This window comes from Sarcophilus harrisii, chromosome 3, assembly GCF_902635505.1.
Source record: "Sarcophilus harrisii chromosome 3, mSarHar1.11, whole genome shotgun sequence".
Classification (NCBI taxonomy): Eukaryota; Metazoa; Chordata; class Mammalia; order Dasyuromorphia; family Dasyuridae; genus Sarcophilus; species Sarcophilus harrisii.
The window spans coordinates 350,431,026-350,446,920 of record NC_045428.1 but is presented as its reverse complement, the minus strand read 5'-3'; the positions used below and the strand labels follow the sequence as shown (position 1 = coordinate 350,446,920).

Here is a 15,895-nt window from a genome sequence, read left to right as displayed (position 1 = left end):
GGTTGCAGATGTCATTTTTCTTAAGATTTCCTGAATGACACAATTTTCATATCTCAGAGTAGTTTGATCAACTTGCAGATTTGTTCTCCATCATTAGCATGGGAAGAAGAAATGCCATTGGCAATAGATCCACTATTTTATTATACAATAAGGAGAGTAGAAAATTCCAAATAAATTAAAAAACAAATATTTTAAAGACATCTGGTCCACATCTGTCTGAAATAAGATAATTTAAAACAGTGTAATTAAACACAAGTAATACTGTAATATTCACACCTTGGAATGTAGAAAATAACTCATTCCATTTTAATTTAATTTACTGAATTAGAAAAACTTTTACTCATTTGTGTATCCTTTAACCTCTCATTCTGTCATTACATGAAGATAGACAAGCAGCTAACATTAAAAAAAAAAAAAAAAAAAAAAAAAACATTTCCAGTGTTTTTGAGATTGCTAAAGGAAGGAATTATCTTCATTCAAATAGTTCAATGTAAAGTTTTACAGAGTTTATAAGCATATGCAGACTTTAAAGTTTTGAGTTTTTTGTTGTTGTTTTTTTTTTTTTTTTAAGTATTTAAGACCCTCCAATTAACAGCTTAAAAGTCCAAGGCCAAGAGGGGGTAGGAGGTGGAAAAACTCTCAATTTATTTTTGCAATTTCATCCAGTGCACAAAGAAATCAGATGGCTTCTATAACTAAAACACCTATTTACAGAATTACATTTTTGTACTTTTTGTTCTTTCTTTCCAAAAATGTACTTGATTGTGTTGTTTCCACAGAACAGATTTAAATATCAAAGAAGGTAAAAAAAAAAAATTGTCTATTCCCATGACCAATATAGAAATTATGATGATTATGATGCTTAGAATGGTCTTTTTTCCCCCTCTGCTTAGTCTGAAGAAATATCCATTCAGAGAAATAGAAGATATATTTAGCTTTCTATAATTTGACCTTTAGAATTTGAAAGGTTAAGACATTTGTCTCCAAAAGAAAAAGAAAGAAAAGGGCTTAAAGCCTCATATCACTAGGTTTTGATCACAAGGAATATGTTTTTAGAGATTTAAAAAAACAAAAAATAAACTGACTGATAGTATAATGTAAAGTTAGAGGACAAAAGGGTAAACTCAGGTTCAAATACCAGAAACTCCTATTAGCAAAAATAAAGTACTAGAATAATTATGCTAATTATAAGTAATATACTTATTAATGATAAGTAAAATAATTTTTTCTAACATATGTGTATATGTGTTTATGTATGTGTATGTGCATATATATATATTAAGATAACACAAGTATATTCTATATATTTGTTTCTAGGGAACATGATAAAGATCCAGAAAGTTTTTTTAGGTCACTGCTGCGACTTCAGGAGGCAGGTTTAAATTTCCATGTATCCATTCTTGGGGAAAGCTTTATGGATGTCCCAGGTATCTATTTCGAATTATCTGATTTCTATTTCTATACATATCATATGCTCTTCAATATGAGTATTAACTTTTATAGATTCTTTTGTCAGGATAATCAAGATAAGCAAAAGATTATGCAGTAAAATTAAAGCCTGAATCAATTAAAAGACCACTTAAGTAAGCATTCCTTGATTTAACTTGGAAGCATGAAGTTATCTATTTTATCAGATATGATTTGTACAATACATATTTGTTGTAAATAAAATATATAGCTTTAGGCATCTTAGCAATTATGGGAATTGGGAATTTGTAATTGGATATAGAACCTTTCACCTCTGGGTTGCTGGTTTGAATTCTGCCCCCATCTATAATGGTTGAAATGTCTTACCATCTGTTTAGTGGCCTATGTGAATAGATTTTACCATTTCCCTTGTAATTTGGAGTAGACAACAGTCCCTCTCACAGCTGGCACTAGTCACTGCCCTTTTTTTGCTGATTTTAAAAATGCACTCAATAGGAGCTAATGGTAGCATTAGAGAAGTTATTTAGACCATTAAAGTAACTGGACACTTTCAGTGTCACCACCTTCAGTTTGCATCCATTTTGGCAAAGTGTTTGATCTTTCATAAGCACTAGTATATATGTTCTAGTTTTTATATTATTATCCAATATTAATTCAATTCAGGAAATATTTGTCAAGCAATTGGTGTATTTAAAGCACTGTGCTTGAGAGAGATACAAAATTAGACAAGATATAAAGTTTATTGCCTAGTAGAATAATATGACCAAAATAATATACAGTCAAGGCTTTAGAGAAGTACCAACAAAGCAGTATGTAACGTCTGAGAGAAAAAATGTTATTTCTGACTAGAGGAATCAGCAAAGGCTGACATGGTATCAGAATTAAAGTAATAGTTCAGTAGGCAAAGATGAGGATGAAGGACATTCCAGATATAAGGAATAGCTCAGCTAAAGAAAGGTAATTATGGAACATCAAAATCTCTGAAGAATTAAAAGGTAATGTATAGAAGAATGGAAAAGTGTTTACTGGCTGTATCACACAGGGCAAGTCATTCTCTCTCTGCCTCAGTTTCTTCATTTATAAAATATAGATTATAACAGCTGAACAGCTGAGGCTCTTATTATACAGAGTTATTGGAATAATTGAAGGAAGTGGTATGTGGATGGATAGATACAGAAGTATTTTTGTATATGTGTTAGTGTGTGTATATATATATATATATATATATATATATATGTATATGAATACAGGTATAAGTGTATACATACACACACACACACACCCCTCTCTGATGACAATAGGGATTATAAATAGGCTATAGCATATTATCCAAGATGACTTGTGTACAAGAAGTGGACACAGAAGATACAATTAGATAGAAAAGCTAGTCCTGCAGAGAAGGAAAATAGATGGACAAACCCATGACAAAATCAATGACCATAAAATTTTGTAAGACCAAAGTCTTTTAAAGAAAACATCTAGAATGTTTGGTAGATTCTTGTCTCAAATACTGAAATCATCATCATCATTGCTTAGCACTTTAAGATTTGCAAAATATTTTACAAATATTATATCATTTTAACATTACAACCTACTGGAGAGATAGGTGCTATTATTATTCCTATTTTACAGATAAGAAATCAGAGATTAGTGATTTTAGAATTGTTTAATTATAGTAAGCAGCCAACTTGGATACCTTTTTGTAGTTTCTAAATGGAAAATAGGAAAATTATCATGGAAGTTCAGAATACTTTAAAGAATCTCCAGAGGGCATATCTAATTTCTTCCTCACCCTGTCATCTTGGTCTTTATGAAAATGAAATTTATTATTCTTCTGCCAACATAAGTCTAGCGAGTGTTCTTCCAAAAGTTTTTACAAGCCAATACTTTGTTATTCAGAGATGCCTTTGTTGGTGGTGTTTCTGAGTGTACATATATGTTTAGGTAGCTAAAAAGATTTTTCTTTGATGGTATTTTACCTGTTCTTGCAGAGAAATTTTAAAAAGCCATTCTACCCTTTAAAATATCCAACAAACTTCACTTTGTATTTGAAATACAAATTCTATAGCATCTTCAGCGCAAATATCATAATTTTCACTAGTTCACAATGACAAGATCACATTAGTAATCCTTAACCATGAAATAAAGTGATAATTTTTTTCCTCTTAAAAACAGCAGCAAATGCTTAAGATCTGAAATCAGTGAAATGTGTATTCCTAAGAATTTCACACAAATGGTTGTTTCAAACAAAATATTCTTTTTTTCTTGAGCAGCCAAAATCTTAGCTTTTGGAGTTCTTTCTATATTCCAGACATAGCAGAAGGAATGCAGCTCTCGGCAATTAATGTAGTCATGAAAAGTTGTTGAGAAAATAAAAACTTGAACTAATATCTCTGCAGAAAGAAAGCATTCTGGTTTATCTTTAATTTTAGGTTAAGAACAGTATTTGGGCACCTCCTGATTCTATTTACTGTCACCTAAGTAATCATGGCTGTCATAATTATATTTCTCTTTTTCTAATATAACTCTTTACAATTTTTCTCCCAATCTCATCCCCCAGATCTTCAAAACAGTCTCTTTGTAATAGGTTTCAGTATCAATCTAGGTATCAATGTAAACTACATGATTTAAAGCACTACTGTTCGAAGAAGTTTTATAAAAAATCTGAAGACATTTTATTAAATATTTTGTTATTCACCCTTAAAAATGGGAAATGGGTGAAAGAACAGACATTGACACAGACTTACATTTTCCAAGGAAATTATAAATCAGTCACCACAAAAAAGAAACCAAAAGAACTTTAACACTACATCAGTCAGAAAATGCTCACTCTCCTTGCCAAAGAAGCCAAAGACTTAGAAACATAAACTTATTTGAAAATATTATAGAAGAGCATGGTGGAAGATTATGAGCAGAATTGCCTATAAAACTAAAAGCTGTACAGATGAAAATAAGTATGCAAATGTTTAGTAAAAGACCCAGGTAAGTAAACTCACCTTAAAAGCATTTAGAGATTAAATTGGATGAGGCCCAAAGATGGATGAAATAAGGGAAATACCTGTCAAAATCTCTTTAAAACAAAACAAAACAACTTTTTCCCCCTCAGAACAAGGGGGGCCACTACTTAACACTGCAGTCCCTGATGTGCTTGCACAGAGAATTAGAAATGGCTTAAAAGGAAACAAGATGGGAAGAACCATTAAAATAGACTAGGTATACTCGGAGGAAGTTCATGCTGGAGGCAACACAGTTTTGAGTGTCTTGAGGAATCAATTCTCAAGATAGCTAAAAGAAGGAAGGACACCAAAGGCTTAGAAAAAAATCTTGGACGTTATTATTACTTAAAAAAAAAAAAAAAAGGTAATTGAAAGAATAGCAGTAACTACTGACCTATATACCTACTTTCCCATTTTGATGTGAGAATAATCTACATAAGAATTATATATTTAAAGCAAGTGATTGAAGTAGAATTCAAACTTTCATTTGCAGTCCAATGCGGGGGTATATTTTGATTTATATATGAAATTTTTCTTTATGTTTAAATGTAACAATAAAGAAATAATTATAATTTTTTAAAAGAGAGAAAAATCTGCATAACATCCAAGGAATATAAAAAAGGAATTGCCTGGGTTTTTACAAATAATGATTTGCAGCAGACCACATCTTTATAGTCATAATTGTCTAAAAGAGGCAAAAAAGATAAAATCCTATTGTATATTATTTGTTGAATTTTTTAAAAAGAACTTAGTAAGTAAACTAAAATGCTGCATTAAAGTTTCTCCTCCAATGATTTCTATAGACATATTGTTTAAATTACTGTTTAAAAAATTGATTTTTTTAAAAATAGCAAATGTTTGGGGTAGAAAATTGGGTATGTTAAAAGCACTGCACAAATTCTGAAAAAAAAAAATAGCTCTAAATCTTCAGCCCAATTTTAAGTTCAGATAATTGTCCTACATTGCTGCTCAAGATATATATATACACTATGGATTATTTTTTTTTTTATTTTTTTTTTTTTTAGTTTTCCATTCAACTAACTGTCCTAATCTGTACAGAGGCATTCTTCATTTGTTTTGTTTTGTTTTTCCGTGTGCATAGTTAGATTCTACTCTTATAGGTGATTATATATTTTAAGAAGGACATTCTACTTAATTTCCAGGATTTGATATTTTTATAACACACATGAAGACATCTTCAAATAGGAAGAATTGGAGGATCTCACCTTTTTATAGAGAATTCCTCCATTTTGACTCTGTGCTGGATAAATTCAAATATGATGGCAAACATATACAAACATACATATATATATATATATATATATACACATATACACACACATATATATACATAAACTCTTTTCTCATACCCTTTTTCAAGAACTTTGTTGATTTCTATGTAGGCTCTTCACATAAAAATGAGAAATTCTGATTTTATTAAATAGTTACCAAGATTGATCACCTTTTTTGTAACAATAAGATCTAATATTTTTCTCTCAGACTTTGACAATTTCTTTTTTTGTTACCTTGATAATTTATCCCTAAATACCTTCAAAATTGTGTTGCCTTTCTTCCAAATTTCATCTGCTTCTACCTAGTTCAATTTAGCTTCTCTTTTTATACTTACTTTCTTTAGTGTTAGTTCTATTCCTTTATGCAGTACATAAAAAACTTGGATATTAGGGTCTAAATGGGGCTGTTCCACTATTACTTAAAGCTATTAGTTATAAAAATATGACACATCATTTGTTGTTGTTTTCTATGTAACTATGCCTCTTTCAATTTTGCCTTGGTTTGGATATCATAATTCACATTAAGAATGTCCATTAACCTTCAGGTCTTTTTCAGATAAATAGCTATCTAGCTGTAGCTCTCCTAGCATACACATAACAGTATTTTAAACCCATGTACTTTTTAAAAAAAAAATTCTATTAATTTTGATACCTTTTAGTTTCAATTCAATATTTTCTCAGGATATTATTTTTTATATTGCTATCATCAGCTATGTTATCCCTTTCAGCTTTAGGTTGTCTAATATTTTAATAAGCATGTTGTCTTTATTTTTATCCAAGCAATTTATTGACAGAGACAAGCATAGGTATCTGGGATGCTCTGCTCACTAGAAACCTTTATTCAAATTGACATAAAGTTATTGGTGAATACTTTTGGTGTCTGACCCTTCAACCCTTTTTGAATCTATTTTCTTGTCTAGCCCACATTTCTTCATTATTTCTGGAATAATAGCATGAAAGAGTCTTGTCAATGCTTTGCTAAAATTTAGATGCTATATTTTCCTGATCTATCAAAATAGTTACCTAGGCCAAAAAAAAAAAAAAAAATGTATGAAGTTTGATATAATCTGGTTCTAATGAAGTCTGTTCATTTACTTTTTCTATAATGATATATTCTAGAATTTTGCTAGGGGTAGAAATCAAATTCATTGGCCTGTAGTTTACAAAATTCACTTTTTTCCCTTTAAAGAAAATACATACTCACTTTTCTCTAAACCTTTTCTATTCTCTACAATCTTTCAAAGATTGTGGGTAGAAATCACTATCTGACAGTTTTTTTTTTTAAATTAAAATGTTATTCCTTTAATAAAAATCTATTTTCTCTTCTTCCTACTATATTATCCCCCATTGAGGAAAGGAAAAAAGAAAGAGAAAGAACTTCTTTTTAGCAAATATGCATAGTCAAGAAAATCAAATTACTTTAATTGGCCACTTCCAAAATACATGCCTCATTCTACATATTTAGCCCCTTTCTTGGCTGTTCTGAAGCAGAAAAAAATACTTTTGTTATCTGCCTCTAGAATTGTCCTTTAGAATTGTGGTTGATTATTACATTGGTAGAGAGTATGTCTTTCACAATTATTAACAGTGTTGTTACTGTATAAATTGTTCTGGTTTTGCTCATTTTACTCTATATCAATTCATATCAACTTTTCCAGGTTCGTCTTAAATTATCCTTTTCATCATTTCTTGCAGCACAATAGTATTCCATTAAATTCATATAACACAATTTCTTCAGCCATTCCCAAACTGATGGGCATTCTCTTAGTTTCTAGTTCTTTGCCACTACAAAATGAGCTGCAGTAAAAAAGTCTTTGTACATATGGATCTTTTTTCCTCTTTCTTTGATGTTTTTAGTATATAGCCCTAGTAGCAGTATCTCTGGATCAAAGGGTATGCACAGTTTAGTCATTAGTGGGGCATAGTTCCAAAATGCTTTCTAGAATGGCTAGACCAGTTCACAGCTCCACCAACAGTGCATTAAATGTGCCTGCTTTCCTACAGCCCTTCCAACATTTGTCATTTTCTTTTGTTGTCAACTTTGACAATCTGATGATACCTGCCACTTCCTCCCCCCGCCCCCCAGTGTCTTTGGATGTATTTCATCTGGGCATGATGGTGAGAAATCTTTAAGGCAGATTGCAGCTCTCCTAATTCCATTCTTATTTATAGTATCAACTTTTCTAATATCCATTTTTATTGTCTTTTCCAATCCATAGATCTTCTTTGCATAGAAAAAAGATGCAAAATAAGAATCGTGCCCTTCTCATTCTTCCATTCATTATCATATCTTTTTTATTTGAAACAGAGGAATTATGATCCTTTCTTGATAAAGAGGTTTTGTAAAATTTTCCACCATTTTATTTTGGAAGCTCAGTCAGTTATTAATAAGCATTTATATCTGTTATAGATCTGGCTATTTAAGAGGTTGTTCATATGAAAATTTCAGGATCTTGCTTACATTTTTTTGATGAAATCATCCTACTCTCTCCTAGTTCCCTTACTTTTCTTTTTAGTCTCCTTTGCTAATTGTGCTAGTTCTTCCTCCTCTTCTGTGACCCTCAGGATGGATATTTCACTCATATCATAGTCCTCTTCACTCTCCATAATATGCTTTCTTTCTTAGTCACCTTATCCATCCATCCATTCATGACTTTATCTCTTACTTCCATGCAGATGAATCTTAAGTCTCTATCTGTGTTCCCAGTCTCTCCCCAGGATGCTAGTCAAATATTTCCAACTACTTTTTGAACATCTCCACTTGGATGTTATACTATAATATCAAACTCAGTTTGTGCAAAATTTAATTAATCTTCCTCCCAAAATCTTATCCTACTCATAGTTTATTTTGGTTGCTGGTTCCACAATTGTCATTCATTCAGACTCTAAACCTTCTGGTTAACTTTGATTCTTCCTTCTGTCTTATCTAGTACATCGAATCAATTATTAAACCCAGCGGATTTGATAATTACAGTATATTTGAAATCTGTCTTATTTCTATGAACATTAGTGATAACCCTCTTTTTACTCAAAGTCTCTACATTATCCCCCAATCCCATTCTCTCCTGCCACTGCTTACCTCTATCAATAATTTTTTATTTGAATTAGGCTTATATTGTTTCTTATCTTTTTAATATACAGCTAGGTGATGTAGTAGAGAGAGCTCTAGACTTAGAATCAGAAACTCTGAGTTCAAATTCTTATTCAGACATTTATTAACTGTGTCATTCTGGATAAGTCACTTCCCTTCTATCTGCCTCAGTTGTTAAATGGCAATAATAATAGCCCCTCTGTCCCGTGGTTGTTGGTGAGAACAAAATCAAGTAATATTTGTAAAGTATTTTTAAAACAATAATAATAATAATTAGCATTTATTAAATACTTACTATGTGTCAAGCATTGTACTAAGTGCTTAACAGGATATTATCTCATTTGATCCTTTACAATAATCAACCTGAAAGAGAGATGCTATCATTATCTCCATTTCCCAGATGAGGAAACTGAGGCAATAGTGATTAAGTGCCCAGGGGCACATAGGTAATAAGTATCTGAGGCTGAATTTGAATTCCACTCTTCCAAACTTCAGATCCAGTGATTTTTAACTATTTTATTTATATTATCCTCATTATTATTATTGTTAGGCATTAAGCTTCTTGAAGGATGGAAGCTTGTTTGTATCTCTCTTTGCTCTGGATTTAGCACAAGGAATTTGAACTTAAAAAGGAAGATAAAGGTGGTCTTCCATTTTTCCTTTTATTTTTGGTCCTGAGGGCAGGAACAGAGCCTATTTTTTTCTTTTTTTGCTGCATATGTATTAAGTTCCTATTATGCACTAGTTCCCCTATCTTATTCATCATAGAACCTAAGAGCTACAGTGGAATCCCAGCCTATGTTAGATTAGTTAGCAATTCTTTCCAAGACATTCCCAGCAAGTAACTTTCCAGCTTTTCTTGGAGGACATTAGTAATCTTCATTAACCAGCCTCACCTCATTTTCCACAGTATCTAAGATGTATTACTCGTTCATTTAAGTATTTATCATGTGCTAGGTACTGGGGATTCAGAGACAAAAATGATAGTTCCTGCTTTCAAATGTCTTGCATGTCTAGGAGGGAAACCATTTATATACATAAGAAGGAAACACAAATATACACAAAATAAATACAAGCTAAAGACCTCCTGAAGAAAGCTAGGTATTTTCAGAGGGTTAGTGGGGAAAGAGTACATTCTAGATGAAAGTAAAGAATATGCAAAGCAATGGAAACAAACCATTCTCCAGTTCATGGATAGTACTTCCTCAATTTCCAATTTTTTGCCACTACAAGAAGAAATGCAAGAGCAGCTAGATGGTATGGTAAACCACTGGCCATGGAGTCAGGAGTGTAATGTTCTCTCTAAAATGTAATATTCTCTGTTGAGATTTTCTTGGGGTCTCTGGGAGCAGCCTTCCTTTCAGTTCAGTAATTAACACACGAGTAGCCAGGGGTTAAAGTCCAAATCCTTTTTGTCTCCTTCAAAGTCTATCTCCTTCACTTGGGGTTAGGCTAGTTTTCTGGAGGACTTCCGGAGCCTTGGTTTCAGCAGAGAAGCGAAGGAGGAGAGCCTGCCACCAAGGTGATGTGAGATGGGATGAATCTGTCTGAGTCCAAGGGCTTGGGCTCAAGCTTCTTGACCTGGGAAGAAATTTGACTTTACTGTTATTAACATCAAACAGACTAATAACTAGCCCAGTGTTCCTCATCACCAACACCATTGTGCCTCTTCTTCCAATCATTATTATATGATTTCTCATCTGTTGATACCATTTTCTAGTATATAAGTAGCTGCTTCTTTTCCTGTCTGTATGAATGGCTTCTTATGGTTTTTCTTCCTTCCTTCTGACTCTTTCTTCTACTTTTGAAACTTTTGGCTCGCATGGCAGTTCTTGGATAGCTTTCTACGACAACTTTAATTTTATTTTTGTTCTTCTCTTTTAAAACGATTATTTAGTATTTTATTTTTCCCCAGTGACATGTAAAAACAATTTTTAACATTCATTTTAAAAACTTGTGAGTTCCAAATTTTCTCTTTCTTTCTCCCTATCCTCATTGAGAAGGGAAGGAATTCGATATAGATTATATATGTATAGTCATGCAAAATATTTAAACAATAATCATGTTTTAAAAGAAAACAAAAAAAAACCTCAAGAAAAAAATAAAGTTTAAAAAGTATGCTTCAATCTGTATTCACACACCATGAGTTCTTTCTTTGTCTACTACAACTTTCAGATTCATTGCCAACTCTCTTATTTTTCCTCCTGTCTTCTGCACCAAGATTACCTTCAGCACTGGATAATTAGATAGCTTTTTTCAAAAGTTTATCAAGAAAGGTAGGTAGAAGTAAGAAGCAATTTAGATTTCAGATCAAGTTGACTGAATTCATACCTTTGCCTTAGAGCCATCCATACTGTTCCTAAAGAACTTCAGCAGTGCTGCTGTGTAATTTTTGACTTCATGCTCATGTTCTCAGATATGAAAATAAAAAATACAAACTGTTAATACCCACATTATGATAAAGCAGAAAGAGAGCAAATTTTCCCTGACCAATGCCAGATTAGCAAAGTGGAAATTCAAAAACAAAAACAAAAACAAACAAAAAAACAAGACAGCCTGATGTAGATAAAGGCGAAAGACCTGGGCTCAAGTACCCTCTCTGGCACATGCTATAGCTATGTGACTCTGGACAGGTGACTTTAATGTCGCAGTGCCTTGTATACCACTCTAAAATTATAAGCATATATATGAAATGATGAGCAGGTTGGTTTCAGAAAAACCTGGACTTACATGAACTGATACTGAGTAAAGAGAGAAGAACCATGAGAACATTATACACAGCGACATTGTGCTATGACCAATTATGATAGACTCTTCTGAGCAATACTATGATCCAAACCAATTCAAAGGGATGGAAAATGCTATCTCCATCCAGAGAAGGAACTATGGAATCTGAATACTGATTGAAGCATACTGTTTTCACTTTTTTGATTTATTATTTTTTTGTTTGGAGTTTTTGGTAGTTTTTCCTTTTGTTCTGATTCTTCTTTTACAACGTGACTAATATGGAAGTATGTTTAACATGATTGTACTGTATGTATAACCTATATCAGATTGTTTGCTGTCTTAGGGAGGAGGAAAGAAGGAATGGAGGAAGTGAGAAAATTTTGGAACTCAAAAATCTTACTAAAGTGAATAAAAACTATCTTTACATTTGGAAAAAACACTAATAAATGCAAACATAAAGTTATTTAACTTTAACATAGTACTTATAGCAGGTGCTAATTTGCATTGGTAAAGGGAGTCTTCTTCTGGGATATTCTACACACAGTTTGTATGTCCAAAAATGTGGCCACAATACTTAAGTACTGATGGAACTAGATTGAAAAATAATTGGAAAGTATATGTATGTTTGTGTGTGTATGTGTGTGTGTAAATAGTACAATAAAACTTAGATAATACTAATATGTGATTTTAAGTCAATATGAGGTACAGGGATACTTATGTACTATTTATCCCTTATTTCTGAGTTTGACATTACTTCCATATACCATTTAAGTCAGAGGTAATGTTCAAAAAACACCCCCACTCCTAGACTCAGTCTGATCTGTTCCTTTAAGAAGCCAACTTTGGTCAGTGACGAGTAATTCTACTTTGAACAGTCAGTGTTTTACTTGTATGATGTTCTCCTGGATGATACTACTCTTGGACAGGTGGCAAAAGGCTTCCTGGAAAATAGACTTTGTAAATACTTGTTGAAGTCTCAGCATTGAAGAATAAAGTTCATCCTTTAAGGAATTTTCCCTCTAACCATTTTCTCCCAACAAAATAGTTCTGATGCTGGCATATTTGATATTGTATTTGTGGAAGGAGACTAAAAAAGGGAAAAAAGAACTTGATGTTTTTCTTGCATTCTCTCCTATAGTGAGAAGAGAGATTTGTCTCTCCAAGCCCTTGAAATCTTACCTCTAGGATAAAGACCACATTGCATTCTTTACATAAACTAGTACTCCATAGTACTGGCAGAAATGCTGTCTGCACGTCTTAGCAAAATGTTCCTTTTCCCTCCATACTGGCTTTTAAAAATACATATATATGATTTTTATTTTATGGAATAAAACAAGCTTTTCCACAAAATAGTACAATAAAAAAGATGATCACACATCAAACTGCAAGTCTGCTATGCACAACTTGATATTTCTTTCAAATGTACAACAAAATTATCATGTAAATATGTTTCTTCTCTCCTCCCCCACCCTAGAGATAGGTACCATTGGACAGAAATAGGTATATATGCATGTGAAATTATTTTATACATGTTTCTGTTTATCACTTTTTTCTCTGGATATAGATAATATTTTTCTTCATATGTCTTACATAGTTAATACTTTTCATGCAAATTCCAGATTCCTTTGTGTTTTTTGTTTTGTTTTGTTTTGTTTTTTTGCTGTCGTTGTTGCTCTTGTGACTAAGCACTATGGAAAATTGCCTATTTATAAACATGAGATCCCAATCATAAATATAACAAGATCTAGTTATCGTTGGAAAAGACCTCAGACAGTGTACAAGTTCCTTCATTTAAGTGGAGATCCAAAGAGATTAAGTGGTTCATCTGAAATCACACAGTCAACAAGCATGTGCTGGGTACTGAGCATACTAAAATAAAGAAAGAACCAATCCCTACATCCAGGATCTTATGTTCTAAAGAGAGATATCAAATACATATGTAAGTATATGCAAAATAACTATAAAATGAATAAATGCAAAAAATACAGGGTAGTTGGGGAGAGGAGCTGCTAACGACTGGGAATATGAACTTCATTTAGAAGAAAGGATTTCTCTGAGGAGGAGTTGAGGAGGGAGCATGGGGCATGACCAGTGCAAATGCATAGAGATGAGAAATGGGGTGTCACATGTGAAAGAAAGATATGATCACTTTAGCTGGATCACAGATTGTGTGTGAGACAGAGTAATATACTGTGAGAATGGAAAGGTAAGTTAGGGCCTGTGATGAAGGGCTTTGAAAACCAAGCAGAAACTTACATTTTATTCTAAAAGCACTATCTATGAGTACTAAGCAATTGGGGGCAGAGAGAGGGAGAAAGGAGGGAAATTTAAACCCAGGTCTTCTGACTACAAAAGCAGCAATCATCTATTTCTTTCATTAACTCACTCTCTTAGCTTTAATTCCCTTATCTATAAAACGGAAATGTTCATACCTTATATGGTGGTTCTTAGAACTCAAATGAAATAATGTATGTAAAGTTGGTGGTGTTTGTCCCTCATTCTCAGAGGACTAAAAGCACATCACTGTGCTGGGATCAAAGTACAGTGTGTCCAACTATAGCTAATCAGACCAGTGTAAGCTCGGAAGATTCTACCACAGATCAGGTACATCATTTGGAATGGAGATGCCTTGAAATGTTCACATCTCATGGTTTTTTTTTTTTTGTTGTTGTTGTTGTTGTTGTTTTGAGTTATTGCAATTCTGAATGTATGTAATGTACTTCGCAATGTGTGTGTGCATATATAATATATATATATATATATATATACATATATATAATATGTCCGTTGGTATAATTGTCATAACTATGACTACCTTATTCCTTTTCAATATTTGACAGAAATTCTGAAATGCTTTATGTTCATTTAAGTCTACACTTTTCAGGAGGTACTCTGCTTGCACTAACCCTGTGAACTTGCTCTTCAGAAGCCGTATCATTACTTTGCAATCATTACCTCCACACACATGATGTTCAATAGTACTGCTCCATAATGAGCATGGTTTCTCTGCAAGATTTGCTTCTCTAGTGCTATCACATTTTGGAAGGGTAAAAAATATTAACCTGATTCAACTCTCTACTGAAAGGAATTTTTCAGCAATTTATCTTATTTATTAAATGTAATTAAAGAGAGTCATCATGGTGCCATGGAAAGAAATCTAAACTTTAGAGTCAAGAGGACTTGGGTTCAAATTCTACACCTGGCACTTAACTGACCTCATATTAAGTGCAATGATCTGGCACATCACTGATCTTTAAAGTTTAAATCACTTTAAACACCCTGGGCCTCAGTTTCCTCTAAAGCCTATGATAAGGATATTTTTAGTTAGAAAATTTAGTCTAAATAACAAATCTGTCAAAAATTTATTTCAGTAGAAGGATTATGAAGAATTTTATTCTGATTTTAAATTTGAATTTTATTATTTTTCCTAATTAACAAATATTTGTTTTCTATCCCTTCCACTCTTTTCTAACCTCTCCATGCAATTGAACCATTTTCCCTCTAAAATTATTTATTAAAAGAAAACATAACAAATGAGACATCTTTTTAGACATGGCCAAGAGGGCAATTTCTTTAACTTGAGTATGCATTTTTGTTATGAGATTTCCACTTGTTATAACTAACCTAAGTTTTCTTTGCAGATAATCCCCTTTTACCATTTGTCCTTAAGTCATTTTTAAAGGCTTTATGATTTAGCAGTTCTGAGATATTTGGGGCTAGCTTTAGTAATAAAATGATCAAATTATACCTGTCGGACATAATCTGATAAGCTATATTACCTAAAATTCTGTCATTAAAGATTGATTCCTTTAAGTCATTAAATTTTATCAGTCTTCAGAGTTCCTCTATTTGAATACAAATATCCCTCTGAGAGATATCAGCTACTTTCTCAGTTAGGCTGACACTTAGCTGAGAGTAAACCCCTTTGGGAGCAAGTTACAAGGTCATAGCCTGAGGAAAGAGAGTTAGTAAGAGAAGGTAATAGGAATGGTGAAAGAAGCAGAGGAGAGAGTTCAGAAGACCAAAGTCTGCTTTTAATTTTGTTTAGTGTCTGCTCTGCAAGTTACTCTAGAAAAGTTTCATGGTAAAACAAACAAACAAACAAACAAAAACTCTACCATTCACATTGATAAAATTTGTCATTAGTGCAAGTGATACACATATATGTATGTATGTTCTTTCTATATATTATGTATAAAAATGAATGTCATGTTGGAATCAGAACACTGAGTTTAGAATCCTGGCTCTGCTATCTTATTACCTTGGATGAGTTATTTAACTCCTTCTGGGATTCAATTTCCTTACTTGTAAAATGACTGCTTGGTCTATTTAAGCTGCTTATTTGCTGTTTCTGTTAAAGT

The 15,895-nt window shown here is 32.5% G+C and overlaps 1 protein-coding gene across 3 annotated transcripts in view; it reads left to right on the top strand.

Moving 5' to 3' along the window:
* GTDC1 (glycosyltransferase like domain containing 1) overlaps positions 1-15,895 on the top strand; it is a 333,584-nt gene that overhangs the window by 302,245 nt on the left and 15,444 nt on the right. For all 3 annotated transcript variants that reach the window (XM_031960035.1, XM_031960034.1, XM_031960033.1), the window contains exon 8: positions 1,318-1,427. In XM_031960035.1, coding sequence (XP_031815895.1) covers positions 1,318-1,427 — 110 coding nt within the window. The remainder of the gene's footprint in view (positions 1-1,317; positions 1,428-15,895) is intronic.